Source organism: Manacus vitellinus, unplaced genomic scaffold (genome assembly GCF_001715985.3).
Source record: "Manacus vitellinus isolate BGI_N305 unplaced genomic scaffold, ASM171598v3 scaffold_2_pilon, whole genome shotgun sequence".
In the NCBI taxonomy this organism is placed as follows: Eukaryota; Metazoa; Chordata; class Aves; order Passeriformes; family Pipridae; genus Manacus; species Manacus vitellinus.
The window spans coordinates 31,967,045-31,991,475 of NW_021940208.1; the positions used below are offsets into that span (position 1 = coordinate 31,967,045).

General features: G+C 40.7%; 1 protein-coding gene across 3 annotated transcripts in view; it reads left to right on the top strand.

Annotated features, from left to right (window-relative positions):
• Positions 1-2,568: 2,568 nt before the first annotated feature.
• Positions 2,569-24,431, top strand: part of RNASEH2B (ribonuclease H2 subunit B) — a 39,462-nt gene continuing 17,599 nt past the window's right edge. For 2 of the 3 annotated variants that reach the window (XM_018071477.2, XM_018071479.2), the window contains exons 1-5: positions 2,569-2,633; positions 14,849-14,920; positions 17,805-17,912; positions 20,007-20,083; positions 21,798-21,918. In XM_018071477.2, the coding sequence (XP_017926966.2) occupies positions 2,588-2,633; positions 14,849-14,920; positions 17,805-17,912; positions 20,007-20,083; positions 21,798-21,918 (424 nt within the window). In that variant the 5' untranslated portion in view covers positions 2,569-2,587. The remainder of the gene's footprint in view (positions 2,634-14,848; positions 14,921-17,804; positions 17,913-20,006; positions 20,084-21,797; positions 21,919-24,431) is intronic. The other variant, XM_018071478.2, reaches the window with a different exon arrangement.

Here is a 24,431-nt window from a genome sequence, read left to right on the forward strand (position 1 = left end):
TTCATATCTTTGAGATTTGCTATTGATATGTATACTTTAATACTTTTGATAACAATTTTTGCCTCCTAAATATCTGGGAAGGTGGCCATCAACCCAGTTTTGTCTTAGTAAAGCCAAGTTTATGTATATATATATATGTATGTACACAAAAATAAGCCTTTTATGTTGTGACTATGGTATGATCTGGAGGTATAGAACCTATTTAACAGGATCACATTATACACTGGGTAGGATGACTGTTATGAGAGGACTCTGGCTCTGTTCCTGTCCAGCCTTGTAGGGCTGAAGTTCTACAGAACGGCGAAGGCTGGCAGGCACCTCTGGAGAGGGTCAAGTCCAGCCCTCTGCTCAGGGCTGGGCCAGCTACAGGAAGTTCTCAGGTCTGATTTTTAATGCCTCCACTGATAAAGATGTTGTGGTTGTTCAGGACAACCTGCTCCAATGTTCAACCACTTGCACACTAAAGGCATATTGTCTTATGATTAAATGGAGTTTCTTGCATTTCAGTTTGTGCCCTTTGAGTCAAGCCCTGTCAGCTGGTCCTGTTGAAAAGGGCCTGGCTCCATGCTCTTCACTCCACTCATGAGGTATTTAGGTATAGGGATTAAGATCCTCCCACCCCCCACCAAAGCTTTCTCTTCTCCAGGCCGAACAGGATCAGCTATTGGCCCTTGCTCATCTCATATGTTCAAATCTATTCATCACCCCTGTGGCTCTGCATTTCAGAGTCACAGAATCACACAATGGGTCTGGTTGGAAGGGACCACAGAGGGTCATCTGGTCCAACCTCCCTGCTTGAGCAGGGTCATCCTAGAACACATTGCACAGGACTGCATCCAGGCAGCTCTTGAATATCCCCAGTAAGGGAGACTCCACAACCTCCCTGGGAAATCTGCTCCAGTGCATGTTCATATGTACAGTAAAGCTCTTTCTCATGTTCTGGTGGAATTTCCTGTGCATGAGTTTCTGCCCGTTGCCTCATGTCCTAGTAGTTGGCAGCACTGAGAAGAGCCTGGCTCCATTTTCTTGACATCCTCCCTTCAGATGCTTGTACACATTGATGAGGTCCCCACTCAGTCATCTCTACTTGAGGCCAAACAGGCCCAGCTCCCTCAGCCTTTCCTCATAAGAGAGATGCTCCAGTCCCTTAATCATCTTTGTTGCCCTCCACTGGACCTCCTCCAGGAGATCCATGTCTCTCTTGTACTAATAGAAATTTCTGCCTTTAGGTCCAGACTCATCGCACCTCATAAAGAGCTGGGCCCCATCAAGACAAAGCTTTCAGCAGAGGGGTTGGCAGCGACAGGGAGGTGGCAGCCACTGCTCAGCGATAGCTGCCTGAATGTCTGACAAGGACTGCTGCAACACAGCCACCTCCCACCCATCCCTCGAAAGGACAGGGCTGCAAGAAAGCCCTTCCTGCCAGCCCTCAGGGTGTAAGGGTAAAGGTCTGTACAAGGAAGCAGCCCTGCTGCCTGTCCATTCCTGGGCCAAGAGTGCGCCGGTGGGGACAGGGAGGCTGAGCCGGGTTCCATGGTGCTGCCTTCCTGCTCTAGAATCCCAGGAGATAAGGGGCTAATGTGTATGTCTCAAACACCAAGAGCTGGATAGCTGTGGAGACAACAGGTACTAACACATGTTGGTACTAACACGCTGTGAGAAAACCAAGATGCGGTTGGAGAAGGGGGCCATATGGAGGTAGGGCAGCACTTTTCTGGGACAAACACCCTTGTTCTAGTTCCTGGAGATAAGCACAACACAGTAGGTGCAAATGCAGGAATGAGGCCAAGAAGTGGGCATGGACTGTACAGGAGGATCAAGACCACCCAAGACCCCTGAAGCCCTCCAAACCCTTTCCAGAAAGGCCTGAAAGAACAGAGTGCACATGATAACTGATTTACATAGAAAGCGAGAAACCTATCTTCAGGGAGGGGAAACCTATTCATAAAAATGTACCCCCCATCAAGCACGGGTGGCACCCCTCAGGACCCTGGGCATCCCATCAGCGCCGTAATCAGGACTGACATCTCATCAGATGGATCGACGCTGGTAAAAGGACTGGTGATCTCTTTTTCCCTCTCTTTCTTTCTCTCTCCTCCTCTTCAATTAATCTCTTCCTTTCTCCCTCTCTCCCTTACATCCTACCCCTTTATCCAAAACCCATTGCCGTGTGCTTATATACCAGGTCAGCGACTAACACAACAATTTTCATGCCAAGTGTTTAATTTACTAATAAAACTTTCTGATCGTTTGCGGACACTCCGACCCCTATCGTTCCTTTCCACCACAAGCACTTACGGAACCCGGCTCCTCCCCTTCCCTTCAGGGTGGGATGTCACACCCGCCTGTCTCCCACGCCCCCGCCCGTCAGCCCCGCTGTCGGGGCGGGGCAAAGGACCGGCTCTGCCGCCCGCGGTCCCGCCCGCCCTGGTTTATACCAATTCCCTCTGTCTGGCGGGGGAAGAGGAAACGGCGAAGCGGCAGCGCAGCCCCGGCCATCCCAGTGCGGTGCTGCGCCCGCCCCTTCCCGCGCCCGGCCCGCCCCGCCCGCCATGTTCCGGCGGGAGCGCGGGGCGGGCGCACGAGCATGCAGGGCGCAGAGCACTCCGGGCAGTGGGTGCTCATTGCACCAGGTAACCCAGCGGCTTCACTCCGAGGTGGGACAGGCTCTGCCGCAGCGCCGGTCTCGCCCCCGCCCGCCGGCCGGGCGGTGCCGTCGCTCGGGCAGGAGGCGGGTGCCCGTGGCCGAGCGCTGGGGCGGGTCTCCGGGCTGCTGCGTGCGGCCAGCCCCGGTCCGGGTGCGGCTTCACACAGCTTTGACACCAGGCCCCGCAGAGCACCCGCCCTCTCCTCCCCAGGGACCCTGTTTAATTTGTGTGTGTCATTAGGGTTTTCAGAAGGCCCGGTCGCTCCCGGATGCCAAACAGCGTTGTGTGTGAGCCCTGGGAACAGAGTTTTAGGAGAGACCTCTTTGTCAACGAGGTCCCTGGTGGAGCCTCGCTGTCCCCTCCCTAGAGCTGACAGCCCACCTTGCCTCCATCCCCTTAGTCCATTCCTGCATTTTTTTGAAGGAAACCTAAGCCACAGCTGTAAAAGAAACTTAAATGCTAAGCTAGAGTGAGATCTCAGCTCTTGCTCTCTAGGCTGAAGAAGCAGAGCTCTCTACATGGCAGCTCCGCAGGTGCAATAGATACAAGGCCTTAAACACTGCAGGTTTTGTCTCTCTCACGCAGTGCTGAATTAATGGGAGGATACCTTTGCTCCTTTACATTATTTCTGCCTAGTGTCAGGTTTTAAACTCACAGATCAGAAATTGTTTTGCTTTTAAAGAAGATGAGTGAAACAGGGTATGCTCAAACTATAAGACACTTGGAGGAAGGAGATAATAATTACCTTTCTTAGTTTGGTTTTCTAAGGAAATGCAACTTCCACAATTATCTGTGGCCCAGCTTTGTACTGTGGCTATTCCTTAGGCCACCCAAAACTTACAAGTGTTAATAACCACACATGATAAAAGGGACGAGCGCTTTGGAATAATTCTATGAACTTTGCCTGTGATGGTGTGAGAAGTGCTATCAATGACACCACTGAAGGAAGTGTATAGGAAAAGCTTAGTTCAGCAAAAGCTGAAAATAAGGCAGGAGCTCAATTTTGAGACATGCATCCATGAGAAACCAGTCTCTAGTTAAATGAGAAACAGAACCAATTGTCATGCTTTCACTGATTCCTCTCTTCCTCTGGTTTTAACTTTTCAGTTCCACCCTTTGGTATCTGACATACTTGATGCCTAAGAAAAGAATTTATAAAGTGAGGAATTCCTTTTTTTAATATTGACTCTATGCAGACTAGGATTTAAAGCTGAATCTTTTATCAGATGACTGGCTGTGCCAACAGATGTCCATACTGTGCAAATATTTACAAATATGCTTAGCTTATGCATGAGTAGTCAGTTCTGTGCAGTGAGTTAAATTCTTCAGTAAGTGTTTGCAGGACTGGAGCCAGAGCTTGTAACTTTCATGAAGCCAGACAGTTTGTATTACCAATTATGCCAGCACAGCTCTGACAAAATTTATATAGTACTCCAGACCTGTAAGAAAGTTTATTAAGCCTTAGTTGAACCTCAAAGCACATAGTGATTTTTAAAAAAAGTCTGTGGCTGATAAATTCAAAACTCCACAGTTGATGAGAATTGCCAGTCATATGAATAGGACTGCTGAAATGAAATATTTAATGATTTTAGTTTGGTTTTAACCAAAAGAGGTTTTTAAAGTTAATGTATCACTTTTCAAACTTTTGCATTTCTTAACTGCTTTGTTGAATCTATCTCAGAAATTTTTCATTGGTCATTTAGCAGAACATGTAGTAGAAAGACTTGATTACTTTTAGGAATGAAGATGGATGCAGTTGGATTTATAATGAAAATGCCTTTTCTTTGACTGTAAAATTCATTTTGTGTGACAATCTTCATAATACTCACATGGCATTATGCTACCTAACATATATAATAAAACCTGGTTTAAATAAGTCCAGGATCTGTTTCTGGATGTGAGTTTAATGCCATTTGTTACTAATCCACCAGTACCTTCTGCTTGTAAATAGCCTGTTCTTGTGTCTGCGGCCATTATCCTATGCATAGTGGGAGGAAGGAGCGAGGTATGATTTCATTCTGTGTAAGAAGCTCCAAAACTTTTCTTGAAATAAAGATACTTTCTAAGATCTGGGTTTCAAGTGCTTAAGTTAGTTTGAACTAGTCACCTGTGTAGTCTGTGTCCTAGAACAGCATCATGTAAGGTTGATAATATATACCATCCTACACAACTTAATAACATCTCCACTTGGATATATGCTGTTCATCTTGCTTTGATTGTGACATCTTAAAAGTTCCTGTATGGATGAAGATGGTGACTAGTTCTATAAATAGACTAGATACCATAGTCTAAAAAAGATTGAGGTCTGTAAGAAGTACGGAAGTGAAACAACTGGAACTGAAACTGGAGCTGGAGTTCTGAATGACGGTGCATGTGTTGCTCTGATTCCTTAGTTAGCATGTTGTTCTGAGAATCCATCTGACCGTGGTTTTACTGTTTGTGTGACATGTAGAAACACTTAGCTGTGAAAAACATATGTAAGACAAAGGAGAGACCTTCTTATTTAGACTTCAGCAACTGACAGCATGGGATAGGTATCTGGAACATGGCAGATAAAAAGCAGGGAGATTTAATTTCCTGATTGCCATAGGAAGTGAGCAGACTATGTTTATTTGTTTTAGTATTGAAGGTTATAAATACACATCTGTACACATATTGCATAGACAATAAATTGCTGCTGTGCTGTTCAGAGCATATATGATGACTGAGGAGATAAATTTCAGTTTTGTTTCTGATTTTGTAATTTTTATATTGATCTTGGTGTTCTGGAAACAGAAGCAAGGAATCTTCTCTGTCGGGTAAAACTGCCTATATTGTTTGTTAAAGTCATGATTCTGGCTAGAGGAATAAATGCAGTCAGAGTTATTGTTTTACGAATGATATGTGTTATCTCAGCCCTCTTGAACTGTTCTGGAGGGTCAGACTGACAAACTTTCTCTAGCAAGTGATTAACTCTGTCATATTTCCAGTACTGTAAAACTTTGATAATTAGTGTCCATCTCATGCCTATACATGGTGGGACAGAGCTACAAACCACATGCTCAGCAGTTGCTTTGCATGGATTGTGGAGTTGGGTGAAGGTGGGGAGGAGAAGCAGAGTTGACTGAGCTGAAAGACAGAGCTGATGTTCCATCAGCAGGCCAGTGTCCCTGTGCTCCATTTCAGTCTTTGCCTACCTTCATTCTTTCCTATGGCAGTCTTTCCTCATTTACTGTTCTTTTCAACAGGCTAATGACAGTCTTTGCCCTCACCAGTTCTTTGCCACAGCAAGACACTCAGGCTGTTTGGCATGAGAGAATCACACAAGAGAAGTCCAAGTAGGAAGTGAAAAGGAGAGCCTCAGATCATATCTGGGCTGACTGCTAAGCAACTTGTAGATGAGATAGCAAATTTTACCTTTAGAAGTAGTAGCCGGCCCTTGGCTTGGTGACACCTCTTGTCAAGATGTTTCTGCTGATACTTTTTTTTTTTTTCCATAGAGACAGGACAATCATATTTTTCTTTTGTTTTTATAAGCATAAGGGTTCCTTTGTTAGGGATCAAACCACAAAAGGCAGGACAAAGAGGGAAGCCAGAAGTCAGGGGAGAAGTGTTAGGAAGTGTTAGTCTGATTGAGAAGGTAGGATGAGAAGAAGGTGGTAACCGTGTTAATCACTCCAGAAAGGCTGGAAGCCACTGATATACATTGTGCAGCCTTATTGTGGACATTTAAAGGAAGGTTGAGAAATGGATGTGAATATTCAAGATAGTAAACGATGAACAAACAGGAAGAGGATAGATACGGGGATTGGTCATATGGAGGGAGGTGATGAGGACAGAAACCTGGGCCTGTTTGTAGGGGTAGAGCTGTGCATGTTAGGCTTGAAATAGAGTAAACTCTTTGGGCAGTTTCTCCAGTTGCAGATTAACTATGGAGTGGATTTACAGGCACCAGATTTAGCCTGGGACAGACTCGGCTCAGAACTAACAGTTTATTAATTCAAGTGCTGTGCCATGTTAACACATCTCTGCTATTTCCAGAATCAGCTTTTCTGTGCAGCTGCTTTCAGGCAGTGTCTGAACTAATAAGTCCTGATAGACCAAGCTGGCTCTGTGTAGACCCGTTTGGGTGTTGCTGTGCTCCACATTCCAGGAGATTTTATTAGCTTGGCTGGAAATCTAGATCTGAATTTGCTTTGTGCAGAGTAGTTGATGTCGATGGTTAAGAAGACCTCTTGAATCTGGAGTTCTGGAGGAATCATGGTACAGAGACACCAAAGTGCTAACAAGTCCTGAAGGACCCACATGGACTTCTTTGGTGGATGGCCAAGTTTCCAGATTGTGCTTTTCTGGATTTCTGGTGGTAGCTGGATAATCAGGGCTATTATATTACCCATATATCCAAACCCGCCTTTGCCCTTGAGAATGTAAAAATTCCTGTGCAGGCTTTCTGTTGTTGGTCTAGCTACTGAACAGGTACAAGGGAAGAGAAATAGCTCTTGGAGATTAAAACCTGGCCATCTCACATGTAGAAAGTTGCTCAGATGTGCTTTAGTAGAGCAGATTCTGTCTGTATTTACTGAGTATCCATGTACTTTCTAAAAAAGATCCTACTGCCCTAATCAATGAGGGTTATGGGGTTTTTTTATGTGCATATAGGAAATTTCTACTTGCCTTTTGAGCTAGGTCTATGGAACAACCCTTTTTAGTGTTTTCTCTGAAAATCATAAAAACTAGAAATTATTTTCTAGACTGAGAAATAATGCTGAGACCCCATCTAACTGTAGGGCTATCTAAATCTAAGGACTGGGCTTTGGAAAACCCTCAAATACTGTGGTAAAGTCACCATATGTGACATAGATCTGATCTGGGCTCAGTATAACAGATATGCTTACATAATGGCTTCAAACCGATCTTACCAAAATCACGCTAGCTGCTTAACAGATTGGTGTTAAGGACAGTCTCTTTTTCAGTATGCTTCCTCATGGATAGATGTTATGTCAGAACTGCAACTATTTATATCCTTCACTGGTTTTAGCAAAGAGGTGAGGAATTGAAGGCAGTGTTCTAAGTCTGGTGTTCCACTCTGCACCTGAAGTTAAGACTGCCTTATTTATTTTTTTTCTGTGTTTGTATTAGGAAAATAAGTAGTGGTTAGCTGCATGCTGAAAATTATTTTCCACTTTTATTTTTCTGAACTAGACAGGTTTAGCTGACCACATTTTTTCAGTCTGCTGTGTTCTTAAACAGTAAATTGATTAGCTTTTTTATTGTTTTATGGGAATTGCCATATGAATAGAACTGGAAGAGTTGCAAGGGAGGAGGGAAATTTAACAGTCCTATTATTTTTAGGAATTACTTATTCAAAAATAAAAGGAGCAGTTTCACATTAGACTTGGCAAATTGTCTGAACAAATCTCATATATGCCAAAAGTCAAATGGAGGCAGAAATAAATGGGACTGTGATGCCAAACCATAGGGCATCAACACACATTAAATTAATCCTCCGTCCTTTCAATTGAGACTAAGGAACTTTTGTCTTTGTGCAATAACAGAGGAAGCATTTGACTTGAAAATTTTGGGTCATAGTGAGAGAAGATGTCATAGCAAAAGAAGCTGTGGAATACTTAATGTGTGAAAGTAGTTTGCTTTAAAATCAGAAGTAGACAGGTTTCGCATTAACTTTTTTTCCATTCTTGCACCTTGCACTTTGATACATGCTTTTATTTAGTATTTAAAAAACAATTCAATATATCTGCTACAAAATAAATCACACTACGGGGCTGTTAGGTAGTTGAACATTAATACTTACAGAATAATTTAGGTAATGAACTCAGAAATAAAGTTTACAATATGCAAATATGTACCTTTTTTAAACAGCTGAGTAAAAACATCAGAAAGATTATATAAAATATGCACACATGTTTATATACCTTTTTAATAAGGTGAGTGCAGATATGCTTATTTTAGAAGTTAGCACTCTCTGGGCATATTTTACTTAACATCCCCCTAAATTGGTATTTCATCTCCCGAACAAAGCCTTTTGACTGCAGGTAATTTGCACTGTTTCTTACATGTCATCTCCTAAAAGGCATGCTGAGCTCAGCTGTGAATAAAGCAGATATAACTGGTGAGGTAGGGAGCCAGAAGGAAGCATAGCAAATAAATAACTGAAAGGAGATGTTTTAATGTGTAACACCATCTCCTACTTCTGCTTTCTTCCATCTGGCTTGTAAGAGAGCATCTTATGCCAACTTAGGCCTCTCTGCACATGAGAATAGGGCTGATTCAGCCAGTAATACAGCTGCACCAGTGTTGACCCTATAAATATTGAGAAGGGAAGTCTGTAGTTTTTATCCTTTCAAGTGATAACCAGTTCTTGAACTTCTCAAGATTGACCTCTCTTTTATTCAGCTGAAAATCTGCATGCTCTGCCAAGCATCTAAACTTCAGTAATAGATGAATTAATACTGTCCATTGCTGCCAGTGAGTCCTTGAACGTGTTTTTTTTTTGGCCTAAATGAACTGTGCCAGCATAAGGGGAAGCCAAAAGATGCTCTCAGGCATAAGTCTTAAAATTTAGTTGTATTGCATGGCTGTGTCCTGGAGCAAAAGGTATTCAAACTGTCTAGTAGCATTTCTGTGTGAAGTTGTGCTCAACATAGAAAGCAGTGCCATTTTTAGATATCATTGTGTTTATTGTAGAATTTTCAGGTGAAGTGAGAGCTAGAAAGACTTCAAGGGGTGAAAATTATGTCACATTAAACATTATTTCCTTAGGGCACCAAGTAATAAATTATCAAGCTGATAACCATTCTGTCTTTTACAACAGGCATGGCAAAAGTCCCTTACTGAAGCTACTGCTATGTATCGTCAAGAAAGGAGTAAGGTGGTGAGATAACAGCAAGTTTACATAACTGAGTAACAACTAAGAAGATCTTTTCAAAAATCAATTGTGTTCAAGTGCAAAGCCATACCCCCTATGTAAGCACGTGCAAAATAGGCTGTTTGCAGAGGTGAACAGAGGTGAACTCTGAGCTGTGTGCTGTTCGATACTCCTCTGGGAGTATTGTGAGCCAAGGAAGCAGAAGTGTGGTCTTGTGGCTCATCTGCTTTCTCACCGCTGTAAAGTCACATACAGTCTTGTTTTCTAATTAGCATACACTGGCCAAAGACACCAAGTGTCACAGATGGAGTAGGTTATATTCTATGCCATCTGCTTCTGCCATGGGTTCTGTCCCTTGGTCTGGTGATCATGTGTGGTGAATGAAAATAGCTTACTGACCTGGTTGAAAATTATTCTTCATTGTAACTGGTTATTTCAAAGCTGGATCAGTGAATCAAGCTGACTTGCTGTGGGGCCACAAGATTGCTAGTTTTGGTGGAAAGAAGCAGCAGAAAAAGAAGCAGCAGAGATGCACAAGAAGGGAGCAGAGTTGGGGACCCCAGGACAGTGCTTTTCAATGGCCTGTGATCTCTGGTCGTTTGAAGCCCTTCGTGAAACTGTGTCCTCAATCTATGCATATCTTAATTCATATGTTATGCTTATAGTTGTAACATATACCTTGTAACTTACAAAAATTGTCAAAAATTTGAGTGATACAAAGTACTGGATTTATTAATTAATTTTCGCTGGGCTTTTTTCAGAGCATGCTGCATGACAAAGCACACAGGCACTGAATACTGAATTAAAGCCACTTACTTCAGGGTTGAGATTCTAAAAAGAGCACAAATAAAATGTTTATTAGCTTTAACCTATCTGTACCCTTAGGCTACATAGTTTAAAGTCTTCCATAAAATGTGTGTTTAATGGGCTCCATCATAACTTCTCCATCTGACACACCTTTCATGCATAGTTAGAAGTTAAGAAGGGAATGGAAAAGACTGGTGTAGGTGACGTATGGTTTAATATCTGTTTTTAAATGAAATCTTAACTTTATGTTTCCAGACTTAAATAATCCTCTTTTTTTGCGGGGTGATGGTGGTTGGGAAATTTGTGCTCTCAGAGGGTTTTTTCCTCTTACGCAATTGACAGATATTTACAGCCTTTTTGCTTGCTTGGCTGGCAGCTTTTTGCATGGGAATTCCATATAACTTGATATTAGTTTGTTATATATAGTATTCTGTAGGCATTTTTTTTTAAAAGATGAATAGGCTTTGCATCATCCATAACAGTTTCATAGATGCTAGTGGGAGTTTTATGTTGCTTTTCAATTTATTCATGTTGCTGTACCAGCTAACACTTTTTTGGTTTTAATGGCCAGATTCATTAGTGCCTCATATCTCTCCATTGTGGAAGAGATTATTGGCAGAAATCCTTTGCCAGCTGGTTCATTTTCACTTTGTTCTGTTTATATATTTTATAGAATTTGCCTGGTTGTATGTCTGACCTCCATGAAATACAATAGGCTTTTCTCCTTTTTTCTAATGGAAAGCTTCATTTAAGCTTCTACAGTCTCTTCAGCTCAGCTTCAGGACTCTGAGGATCTGTCTGTAGACTCCAAACCGATAGGTACATCACCCACAGTTTTAGATGGACTTTGAATGATCTGGTTAATTGTGAATGAACAGTAGACTGTAACTTCAGCAAAGTAGACATACTTACTGGCCCAGTATTGGAATTTAATTGTCCTGCATTGTGCTTACCTCAGAACTCCCTTCTCTGGTATAGCTGTAGTGGAACTGGATTCATACTGCATTGCTGGAGGTGTCTATAAGCTCCATGTAGCAGAGGCATACACTTGCAGGGGATGATATAGATAAAATTAGGCTTTAGTGGGGTTCAGCTGCCTCCTGGAAGTGTCTGTCATGTGTCTTCCCAGGCAATTTAAAGAGTGATTTGCTGATTGAGATGCCTCCTTGAGACAGGATTAATTGAACCCCTCCATATCCTTCTGTCGGTTTTTTATATCGTTGTAGTGTATGTTGTCCTAGAAGAAAAGTGTGCTGTACTGGCACATATTAGTAAGCTGACCTGTACTGACTGTGTGTCACCTGCAGCTGTAAGTTTCAGGACTGTTGGTAAAGAGTTTACTGTTCAATCTGAAAGATCTTACCTTTCCCTCTAGTTATTCTTGTAGATGAACTTGTTTCTCAGGGTTGAGCTATGGGAACTGTTGTAATAAGCATAGTGGCAATCATCTAATGTTTTCCTTTAGGATTTAACAAAAAAGGTCTTCCTGTAATGTCCCTTTTGTCTGCTTATTTTCTGTATGATAATTTCTTATCTGGACATGAACCTTAAAACTGAAAAAGAGAAAAAAAAGAAAGACCTATCTTAACTCTTAGTTTTGCTAGAAAATGGCTACAGTACTGCTTTTTAAGAAGTCTGTATTTATTAGATATAAGAGATCCTTGGTGAAATACAAGGACTGATAAATGTAATGGCATTAAAGAAGTCCAGTTACCTTTCCTGGCTGAAGGCCAGAACACACACAAGTTAGATTTAGACATCTAATGTCAAAAATCCTTTGCTCAGCATTTTTCTAGTCATGAAGTGTTTAAATTCAGATGAATAGGGCCTTCTTTGCCCTTAAGGCCATGTTAATATTGCATTCAGTTTTCCAAGCAGGCATTCTCCCAATTGCTTCTTTTTTTAATCTGCCAACTTGACACATAGTAAAGCCAATCTAGAACAAAAATATACTTCAGATGCCCCTGGAAATGGAGTGGGATATTGTCTACATTTTGAGGAAACTGAAGGTTAAAGAAACTCACAGAAACCGCTTTTGCCTTTGACCAGTCCTTCCCTTCTTCCTGTGTGCATGTCCCTTCAGGTGTACCATGCTCTGTGGCAGCTGTGTGGAGAATATACTCTGATCCTATCAGCATGAGATACTGAGACTGAAGCCTGCAACTCGGACACTTTATTAGGGTTTGTTCCCTGCTGTCCTCTGGGCAGTGGTGAACCCCTTGGAGCTTGGGGAGGACCAAAGAACCAAATGGGCAGAGCTGTGCTGCTCTTCACGTGGGGAAGAGCTTCTGATTGAGCCCAGGCAGCTGCAGGGCCAGGCAGAGCAGATGGTGCTGAGCCTGGGATAGTATGGGGCAGGCCTGGATGATGGAGGGCTGTTGTCTGGGTTGGGAAGGCAGAGGATTGATGAGGAAGAGAAGGGACACAGTATCCCTTGGGTTTGTTACACTGAGCGTTCTCTACCTACAGGTGTCTCCCAGGCTTAGCAGAGATAGATAAATTCAGTGTGGTACTAGAAGGTTAGGAAGCAAACATCTCAACAAAATAAAGATGTGAACTTCGTAAAAAACAGCAAATGAGGAAGGATTGTTGACTTAATTGTTCACATTATACAAGATGCAGCTTAGGGCTCAGCTGGACTCATTCCCAGTGTTCATAAATCTGCATGAAGAAAGCAGAGCAAGTGAGCGCTGAAAGTTCCTTTGGGGTTTTTTTGTTTTGCTTTTTGTTTTAAATTTTGAAACTCGCGTTTAGTGTGTATATTTTAACATGTTCATGTGAAACACATCAAAGTGAACACATGCAGTGTGTTTCTTTCACTATCATTAATCACTTCAGTGTTTTCAAAAGTAACAAAAAATACACTAATGTTAAACTGCGGTCAAGAATTGAAATATACACAGTTCTAGAAATTTGAAGTTCGCCTTTGCCAGGGCAAATGTAGCTTGACAACCGTGTGTTTATGTATCAGCATGTGAAGCAAGTCTGGTTAGCAAATACGGACTTTTTCCATTAAAATCCCTCAACTTATATTGAAACTTTTTGAAGCACTTTTTCAAGCCACCTGAAGACTTAGTTAAAAATTGAGGCAAACAAAATGACTGTAAATTCTCTGAACCACTCTGGGAACTATTATCCTCCAACACTTTAATCACTAAATGCAGCTGCTTTTTGTGTCCTGCTTATGTCTTTATCTGGGCAACTTCTGTTTGTGACACAACTGAATAACCAGGAGTGGATGTGAAGGATGAGAGTTATTTGGGGCTTTTTTTGCCACTGAGGCACCTGTGAGAAGTGCACTTGCCCTTTTCAGGTGTGTTGGGGCTTTTAGCCAGAGTGGAGGGATAGCTACTTTTGGTTGTACTGTTCCTACTTCCCTGTTTGCCATAGAACATAACTGTACTAGCTCCCTCTCCCCAAACCTGCTGGATGTTGCTGAAACGGGAAGGACAACGTGGCAGTTCTCTTCCTTTGAACAGCCATTCAGCCTGCCTCTACTGCTCCTCCCCACTTTCACCAGCAGCACCATAACACAAACCTTAACCTGATCCCTGTCAATCCATTCTCTGGGTTCTGGATACTGATTATGTATGTGAAGTGTTTTAGTAATTTTCCTTGCTCTGATGAATGTCTGTATGAAAGAAATTGGGACGAACTGGCAGTGTTCAAGCTAAGAATGATGATGCTGTCATCTTCACTGAGATGTGGGAAGTTGCTTTCATAAATATAAGTTAGCTTTTCCCTACAAAGAGAACTTGGATAGAATATAATTAACTGGAGATCCTTATAGATGTTGTTTCATACTTGGACCAGAGTCCTTGTGGTAGCCGTTTCCTTTTTTTTCAGTTTCACAGAGAAATTATACTTTCGGGGTTCTGCTTTGTGTCTTCTTCCTCAGACACAGAAAAGAGAACAACTGTCCAAGGCTAAAGCCAGAGGTGGTGTATTCTCTCAGCTTTTTTTCGCATGCAGGGAGTTAAATGCACTCTTTATTTTTCAAGTTTATATGTAACAGATAAACAAGTATGCCTATTTTTTGCAGAAGTAACAACTAGTCAGACAATTCCTGCATAATCTGACTTCCTGAAAGTTTTAAAGGATCACTGTTTCTTCCCATAAGTATTTTACCTTTTGCACTTTTTTAATGTTCACATTGTGCTTGGCCTAACTTACCAAAGCATTCTCTTTGTGACTAATCAGGGCAGCATATCAGTTCATCTCACTTAACTGGGATGTCAGACTTAGGAGCTCTCTTGCCTGAAGGCTCTCTTGGGGGAAGTGGTTTTCAAAATCTAAATCATCCCCAGGTGCATATCTTTCCTGTGACAGATAGAGAGTGCCAGGAAGTCTGGAATCATAATTTAGGTGCGTTGATCAAGTAGGATGAATTTGGGCTCAGGCATGTAACTTTTAGGCAGATGTGAGTTTCCAAAAAGTGTCAATCCCATTCATTCTGAATGTCTTGGAGAAGCAGATGTGAAATACTTCACAATTTACAAGTTCACAACTTTTTCCTCTCCCCCTCCAGAGGCTGCTATTGACCCCCCTAAGACATCTGACAGTGAACCCGTGTTTACAAAGCTGCGCAATCCAAGCACAGGCAAGTTCTGGAATTGTGACATGAGCGAGTTAATATTCTGGTTGATTTGCTCCACCACCGAAAGGTTCATATTTTAAAAAGCTGAAATAACGATGATCATACAAGTCTTATGTGCCAAAGATACTGCTGGTGATGCCAGATAGTTAATGCTATGCAAACATTTAGGATTTCTTTTCTAATTTTAATTGGTTGAACTGTTTATTCATTAGGAATATTGGCAGCACAAAAAAGGTGTGTATTTTAAGTTCTGTTTTTAAGTGCATTAGTTTTGGGGAGTTTACAGTGTTGGGTGTTGAATCTGGGCACTTTTTTCAATCCCAATTTAGGCTTGATAGCATTCATCTTATGCTATAAAATAAATAGAGTTGGAAGAAGTGGTACAGTTATACTTACCAAGCTTTTTGAGTCTGTTCGTTTTTAAATCTAATTTTCTTTACCTGGTCCAAGTCATGATGTCTGTTTTCTCCTTAATCGAGGATGAGGCACTTTGAATTCAAAATACATTGGGAAGACCAACACATGCAGGCAATACAGTGACACCACCATTCCACAGTTACTTTCTTCTGGTCAGATTGTTCTTTTTGTCAAAGGTTTTTTTATTACTATGTGAGTAATTAATATTTGGAATATGAGGTACTGCAACAGAAACTTGCAGTAAACCTTTGTTAGGGTTAACATATTTTGTTTGAAAAACATGTTTCATGCTGGGTTTTTTTTCTTTGCTTAAGCTCATTTGTTTTCTGTAGATTTAAGTTTTGGGGGTTTTTTGAAATTCAGTGCTTATATTTGTATGCATTTACATTTGTATAGGTGTGTAACTAAAGTCTTCAGATACATTTTAATGTCAATGTAGTAACTAGTTCTTGAAAGGGGAAAATAATTAAAAATAATAATACAGAATGTGAAATCACTCATCATCTTACCTGTTTTTCAATTGCTCAGATTTACAGTGGAAATAAAAAGCCACATTTATTTTCATTCTGTGTTATTATTTCCTGCTGTATCATATTGGCTTTATAATTTGTTAATGTTTTTAAAAGTATAGATGTTAATTTGTTTTCCTGTGTGTAAGAAGAGATCTGTTTACCTTGTAGAATCAGAGATCTTGGAAAAGTTTTCTGGGGAAAACCTAAAGTGCAATGATTGCCTGGGTGTGTTCCTTTAGAATTTACAGGAGTTTATTTATAGACCTGCATAAACTTTCGGTTATGTAGCCTATTATAAATATATGGTCTGAAAATGGAAGGACTGAGAACATACTATTAATGTATTTTCCTTATGTTTGGGTCTAACAGATGAATTGTTGATGCCAGATATTGCATAAATATGCACTGAAGGACTGAGCACATTGTAGAATTCATGCTCACCACTTTATTAAATAAAAGTATGCTTGGTCCTATATATAGACAGGTAAAAAAGACAAAATTTCTATCCCTTGCAAAGAGTATAAACTAGGATTCAGGCAGCATTTCAGAAGTACCACAGGACATGTTTGTAAAGGTGTGAACAAAGCTGCCTGGGTTTTCTCTCCATCCCTTAGAGTTTCTGTCTAACAATACTGTTGGGAATCTGTGGTGACTGTCCTTTTAATGTAAAGACATAAAATAAGGAGCTGCAGTTAGGCAGTGAGAAGGGTCCCTTTCCCAAGATTGTGTAGCTCACCACTGGATTTGGCTAGCACACTTACTGGAAGGAGTCTTAAGTTGTTCAGTCAGCACTTTTGTGAGTAGTGTGATGTCTGATGTTGATCAAACTGTGGTGTAGACCCTTGTTGAGAGTGCACATGGTAATGATTGAAACCTCTACTCCGCCTTATATCTACTCTTTGCCTCTCTCCTCCCCTCCACAAAAGAAAAATTATCGGAGAACTGAAATTATATCCTTAAGTGAGGTTAAACATTTGGTCAGCCTTTTGGATAAAGGGGGGAAAAATGCATTATCAGTAATTTTTGGGAAGTGATGTGTCTGCCCAATTTAGCTGACCTCCCTGCACACCTGGGGATGTCTGCAGACTGAGCAGTGCTGATGTCAGCTTAGAGGGCTTACACTGAGACTTTTCTGAGCCAGCCCATAATCTGCAAATCAGTGCAGCTTTGCAGTTTACGTGTTTTGGGCAGAACAGCTGTGTTGCAGTTGCTCTTGTTTCTTGAAGATGGATTGATAAACAACACAGGACCAGTCTGGTCAATGGACTCGCTGACCACGTTTCAGTGGCCCACATTTCAGTTCTGGCATTTTCCCATTTTAGATAAGGTAAATGCCAATCCTTTTTGCTGCCTATTTGTCGCCTTTTCATAGTAACCCAAAACTAATGTGAAATGGCAGATCTGCCCTATGGGATGACTTAAAATACAGCTTACCTTTTCCTTTCCAAGCTATCAAGATTCTGATGAGCCCTTCAAAGCAACTTCTTCTAGCTTCCTTATTCCCTTGATATGTCTACCCATACTGAGTCATCGCAATTCATTTTGATGCACAAAAACCCCCACTTTTGTTCCCCTAACCCAGAGTCTGATATCTTGAAGACAGATATAATGGAAGGAGAGGGAATTTTCTTGTTTTCCACCTTCCCCCTTCAATACAGAAAAAAAGCTGATTTCTTGAGTGATTTTGATTTGGGTTTGGATCAAAGGCTTTGTGTTGTAAGATGAACTATTCACACATCTTATTTATTGATTCAAATTCAATTTCATTTATAGAGCTGGTAAATGAACATCTGTATATAATAGTGTTTTTTGTCTGAGCTTTCTTTGTAGAGAATTTATGTAGAATGTGTGTATGTTTGTGTGTCTCTATGTATATAAGGCACATTCTTCAGACATATTGGGTATTCTTTTGATTTTTATGAAAGCTTACAAACACAAACCAGATTTCTTTTCAACAGGGGAAGCAACCCTTTACTTATTCAATAGTGGTGCTCAGCAGCTGTTTGAAGTAAAAGCTTTTCAAGAGGAACGTCGTTCCTGGTTTATAGGTCAGACTGTTCAACAAGGTGAGTTGCATAATGTATCCTTCCCCCAACTTTAACTAATGTTTGTACATAGACCTTCCCTCTCTCTTCTAGTAAATTTACAGGTGGTTTTGCGAGTTGTTTGAGGCATACTACATCATATCCCCACCTTCTGATAGACTCATTTGCCATATGGATTTAACCAGGTCTGGGGGCTTTGTCCAAGCGTTGGAATGTATTGTCTTGCTTTCTTTTAATTACCTCTGTAGTCCCCTGTGTGGGTGCTGGGATCTCAGGATAGACCTGCTGTCTGAAGTTGCTGTTTCAGTGTTTTGTCTGAAGTGAGCATTTCTTTACCATCCTGAACATTCTCTGATCCTACACACCTTTCTGAAAAAGAGAAGGAAACTTACCTAATAACTTTTGACAACTTTCATGATCATTTTTCAGTAAGGATGTCATTATAGTAGTGTTCCTCTGTCAACATGGCCACAGACCAATGAGTATTAATTCAGGAGAGTAAGGTATATTTATTTTGTTCCTTTTAATTAGAAAAAAGACCATTTATAGTAATAAATAAAAGCAACCACACCAGACATATGCCTTCTTTAATGGTAATATCCCAAAGTGTGTGCTAACTTTTAAACATCCTCTGCAGGCACATAAAGCAATGCAAGTAGTATGTCTGTGAGCTTTTCCTTGCTCCATCTTGGAGGTGAGCCAGCAGACCAGGTCTGCTCCCTGCTCCCAATTATGTCCACATTGTTTTCTCCCTCTCCCTTTCTAAACTTTATTTTGGCCCTTGGGAAAGAGTTGCTTTAAGGAATCATGGCCTCAGTTTTCTTTAAAAGATAAGAGGGGAAAAATTGTTCTTGAATGTTAGAGCTGCTGCATCTCTGAAACGGTCAGGACAGGGGATCAGACCCAGCCAACATGGGTTTAGGAGGGGCAGGTCCTGCCTGACCAATCTGAATCTAACATGAAAAAGCTGTGTCTTTGCAGTTAAAGCAAATCATCTTGTTATCTGCAGAGAAGGGTAGAAATCTTTATACATTTCTAGTGAGTTTGAGCATTTTAGAACAAACAAAAATAGCTCTTTCTGGAGGTTCAGTGGAAAACATTTAAATGGAGGCTTTGAGAAAGTGGCTAATGGGTTTTTTTCCCTTCCAGTTTTATTGTCAAAGCTTTCATGTTTGTAAATAGTCCTGATGCTTGCTTTGCCTCACACAGCACATCATGTTAGTAATACAGATGTTGGATTGGAGATCAGCTTTGTCCAAACCATGTTCTTCCCACATGATCTTTCATTATTTTTAGGGCCATCATAGTAGGATTTCCTTTTCTTTAATTATCTTAATCATGTGATTTAAAACAAAAAGATTACATTTATTTACTTTTGGTTCGTTAATTAATGTCAAATTGTCATCAATTATTGAGTCTCATTAGTGAATTTCCTTGATGTTCCATTGTTTCCAATGATCTGCAATTACACAAAAAGCCTGACTAAGCCATTGTCCTGCAATGAACTCCAGATGGGCAGAGGTGTCTGCTTCAGTGGGAGACCAAGTTCTTCCTTTGTGTGTAACTTTGAATGCAACATACTGAGCCATATTTTCTGATCTCTTTAAGTTTATTTTGTTCTATTAGGAGACTGCATGCAGATTCTTCCCTTACAGATGAGACAGCTCTAGCTTAACTAGCTCTTGAAATTCTTTATTGTCCTGTTTATCTCTTCTGCCAGCACAGTGTTGTCTTGCCCAGTGTTTGAGGTGGAGTATGTTGAATCTGTCCGGTATCCCAAACCAAGTTTCTGTTACCCCCAAATCTATCAATAGAGGGCAGTTTCAATTTTGCTGTTTTTAATATAGTTCAGAAGGCGGCCAAACTCAGAGTAAATGAAGCCAGAAGACCTGAAGTGGAGCTTGCGCTTTGGTTTGTCAGGGCTGAGAATTGAGCTGTCTCTGTATTTTTAATATAAAATTACAAATAGAATTTTCCTGTCCATTTTATTGAAATATTGAGATAATTACTGAAAAAAAATTCTCTTAACACTCATAAAAAACATCCTAAAACCTGAAAAGGTCAATATATTGGGCCCCTTGGTACTAAGCTTACTTTTACATGTCTGTCACCTAGATGGGCGCTTGCTGTTTGTTACACCAATGGACCCCTTATTTCTGATACTTTACTACCTCATAAAGGCAGACAAGGAGGTAAGCCTACTTTATTTTTTTGACTGGAATTCTCAAGAGAAAACATCATTTCTGACTTCATTTCTGCAGAAGTTATGTTAATTTTACAAAGAGTGGTTTCCATAATAATGGAAATTTAGTTTGCATTTAAAGCAGAGTTATCTTAATAACTAGAAGTATTTTTGTTTGCATCAAGTTTTTTGGTCAGTAAATTATGTTCCAAGAGTCAGCTTGCAATCTCGACAAGCTCTGATCACCTCCTTTTTTAAGAGAAGCAGAGACTCTCTATTGTCCTTTTGTGAGAGCCTGTCCTAGCACTATTGAATTTAAAATTATGAGATGTCATCAGAGTAAAACAAACTAGTGCCCTTTCTGAGGCATCAGTAGATTGGTCATTCTGGGAAAGAAGGTAAAATGAAAGAAAAATTTAGATGCTATGGAGGAGGAAGGAAGACTGTTTCTCTTTGAAGTTTGAACTTGAAAGGAAACATTACCTTTTTAGAAGCAATATTTGTAGAGATGTTATATCATAGAACAGCAGTGGGATGATCAAGTATCCAAAAGTTGGGCAACTAATAAATGGCTTCATTGGTTTATCATGGGTGTGGCAAAACCTCACTTAAGTTTCTAAAATATATCAAAAGGCATAGGCAAACTTACTGATCTATTTCTTCTAAACTGCCTGTGGAAAAAAGGGCACAAAATAATATGGAAATGTTGATCCTTCTTTGTTTGTTATCTATAGGAAAGAGTTTATTGCAGCTTTATTCCTGTGTCTCATAACCTTCTTTTTGCCACTGTTATTTCACCTTTTCCTTTTTAAGGAGAAAAAAAACCTCTTAAATACTTTCTGGGTTTGCTTTTTGTGTGTTTGTGTGGGATTTTTTACTTGGTTTTATTGTGATTTGACAATAGTTGGTTACTTTTCTTAAGCCTCTGACCGTCTAGCAAGAGAATTAATTAATAATGAAAGCAGTATACCCAAGTGGGTTTTTTTCATGCTGAGCAGTATAATGACTTCAGCCTTGGCTCCTGAGACCATGCACTCTCTAAGGATGAGATGCTCACAGTCTTTGTACTGATGCGCTAAAGGATCTTTCCAAAGGGGAGGCTGCCAGTTGTGCCAAACCATGCTGAATGATTATACATTGCTTGGCAATGGCAAAATTTGTTTGATGGTTCTGTCATGTGTGGGGCTATTTAAGTTGTGCCAAAATCACTTTATATCTCTACTCTGGCCAAACTGGAATTGACTTTGCAGAGGTGAAAGGTTAATACTGTGTTCCAGGAGCTGCCCTACTCCTTTGAGATTTATCTTTATGGGAGGAAAAGCAAAATTTCAATGGAAGTTATGACACTGGGTTTAATCCAACAGGTTTTGGTCTAAAACACTATTGGCACACACTGACTACTGTGTCTTATGTCATCTTCCAAAAAATCCCACTGTACTTCACATTAGTTTCTCCCCATGTTGTTTTAAATTTGGTCTTTTAAATCCAGTATTTGAAGAGTTCAGCATTTTGCAGGTATTTACTGGTTTAAACTAAATATTTATAGCTCTCTTTGTAATCAGTTTCTGAATGTGTCATGTGTTACCATTCAAAATACGATCTTCTTTAAATCCTTTATTTTAAAACTGTGACCATTGCATGCATATGTATTTCTATATATGTGTGGCTTGTATATGTCTTAACATTATAATAATGCTTTTGTAATCCCTTTGATGTATTTTCAGCAGCAAGGAAAGTTCCAGCCACTTGATCAAGTTGTGCTAGACCCAGAATACCCTAGCTGCCCATTACTGCTGAAGTGTGCGAATGTTAAACAGTACATACAACATATAACAGAAGAAAAAGGTGAAAAAAGGGGGGGGTGGCAAAAAAAAGACTGGTTTTGTTAGAGTTATTTAATTACAAGATAGATTTAAAAACTGGTTTTTGCTTTACCAAACACCCAAGGTGCTGGATGAAGCTGTACTTTAAAAACAGAAGCCAAGACTTAGAAGTTGTCGTTGCAGTATTGTGAATAGTAATGTGTGGATCTCAGATTATCTGCTGTAACTGGAAAATGCTTTTGCAGTCTTGTTGCTAGGTGTCATAAAAATGATAAACTGATCAGACATTATTGTATATGTTGTGAACTTTCTTTGACTTTGGATAAGAACTTTGCATCTCTTAGTGTAGGATGGTCCAGCATAGGAGAAGTTATCCGTTGTCCATTTAACTTTTTTTTACCCTTTCTTGCAAAGGATTGAAACAAGAAGTAGGAAAAAGATGGAGAAGAGCGAATATGCTGTGGAGAAAGGAAAACACAGCTTTTCTAGCTTTGCATAATTTTGTGTTGTAGGTTTGAGCTCAAAGACTTAATTGTTTTAAAGTAGAAAAGTTGATTGGGATGCATGAGTGTATGAGAGAGAACACCTAAAGGGAAAAAGTTAGCAAAGTATCGATTCTGTATGTAGTTTCCTCAACATATGCTCAGAATTCCCTTTGGCATGGGTGCTTTTATTTTATTTGAGGACAATCTGTGCTTTCTAGGGAAGGGGAAGGAGCATTACATAATTTTTGCAGGTTTGCAGACCTGCAAAAGATGCAAGACTTCAGGTTTTTATATTTAGTCCTTTAAAGAGCACTTTCCTTATGCTTGCGAACTTCCTGATAGGGAATGGAGATATACCTACATGAGGTGGAGACCTACAGGAGAAGGTACAGGAATCTGCCACCAAGTGCAAAACAGCTAAGCTGTCTGACCCTTCTGCGTGCAGAGCTCCTCTAAGGAGTTGAGATGCACAGATTAAAAGCTAGAAACATTAGAAATTGGCCTTCATGAAGCAAACCAACCATTGTTATTGATAATATATAGGAAAAAGTATTTAGGTAGTAGGGTAGTGGCTATGGAAAGGTGACTGGAGAATAAAAAGCCAACTAAGTAAAAGACCAAACCTCTTCCTACCTGTCTAGAACATTAAAGTGTGAGGGGGGTGGGGAAACTGTGAGTTTTCCTGAAAAATTTGGATGCACAAGTTTAAGTATTTCCAGTATGATATGGTGCCGGTGCAGCAATGTAGGACAGGTGCATTTGAACTTTAGGGCGGGATATGTTTCCATTGAAAATGATCACTGTAACAACAGAGCAGAAAATCTGGGCAGCAAGGCTGTTGTTACTTGTTACTACTTGCTGGGACTGGGTTAGTTGGAATTATGTGCTTCTATAAGCACATAATTATGGAATAATATTAGATTTCTGAAAGAACCTTCAGAAGACATTTAGTTACAATTGGTATCATTGAGACCAAAGAATCCTTTTCTTTGTGATTTCTGCCTTATGAGAAAGCGTCTTGAAGACAGGCAGATCTGAACTGCAAAACCCCTTTCACGTTCCCATGAAGTGAGAAATACTTGTAGTAAAAAGTATTTTTAATCTTTTAAGCAGTTGCTGTGCCCTACAACTTGTCTAACACTGGCTAAATAGCTGGGGGTGAGAGAAGAACTATTAAACTTCTGTGCACAGAATCACAAAATCATCAAGGTTGGAAGAGACCTTCAAAATCATCAAGTTCATATGCCAACCCAACCATTATCCCTATAACCCCTAAACCGTATCCCCAAGTGCCACATCCAGACACCTCTTGAACATTTTCAGAGATGGTGACTCCACTGCTGCCCTGGGCAACTTCTTCCAACTCCTGACCACTCCTTCGGTGAAAAAAATTTTTTGTAATACCTAATCTGAAACTTGTTTGGCGCAACTAAAGGCCATTTCCTCTTGTCTTTCACTTGAGACATGGCAGAAGAGACCAACCCCCACCCCACTACAAACTCCTCTCAGGTAGTTGTAGAGGTCCCCACTGAGCCTCCTTTTCTCCAGACTAAACAACACCGGTTCCCTCAGCTGCTTCTCATAAGACTTGTGCTCCAGACCCTTCACCAGCTCCATTGCCCTTCTCTGGACTCACTCCAGCACCTCAGTGTCCTTTTTGAAGTGAAGGGCCCAAAACTGAGCACGGGATTGAAGGTGTGGCCTCACCAGTGCCAAGTACAGAGAGACAATCGCTGCCCTGGTCCTACTGGCCACACAATTTCTGATACAGGCTACAATTGCATTGGCCTTCTTGGCCACCTGGGCACACTGCTGATTCATATCCAGCCGACTGTCAACCAGCAGCCCCAATGCCTTTCTGCTGAGCAGATCTCACTCTTCCCCCAACCTGTAGCGCTGCATGGGACTGTTGTGACCCAAGTGCAGGACGTGGCACTTTATCTTATTGAAACTCATGGAGTTGTCCTCAGCCCATCCATCAATCTGTCCTGTCGAAATACCACTGCAGAGCTTTCCTACCCTCAAGCAGATCAACATTCTTGCCCAACTT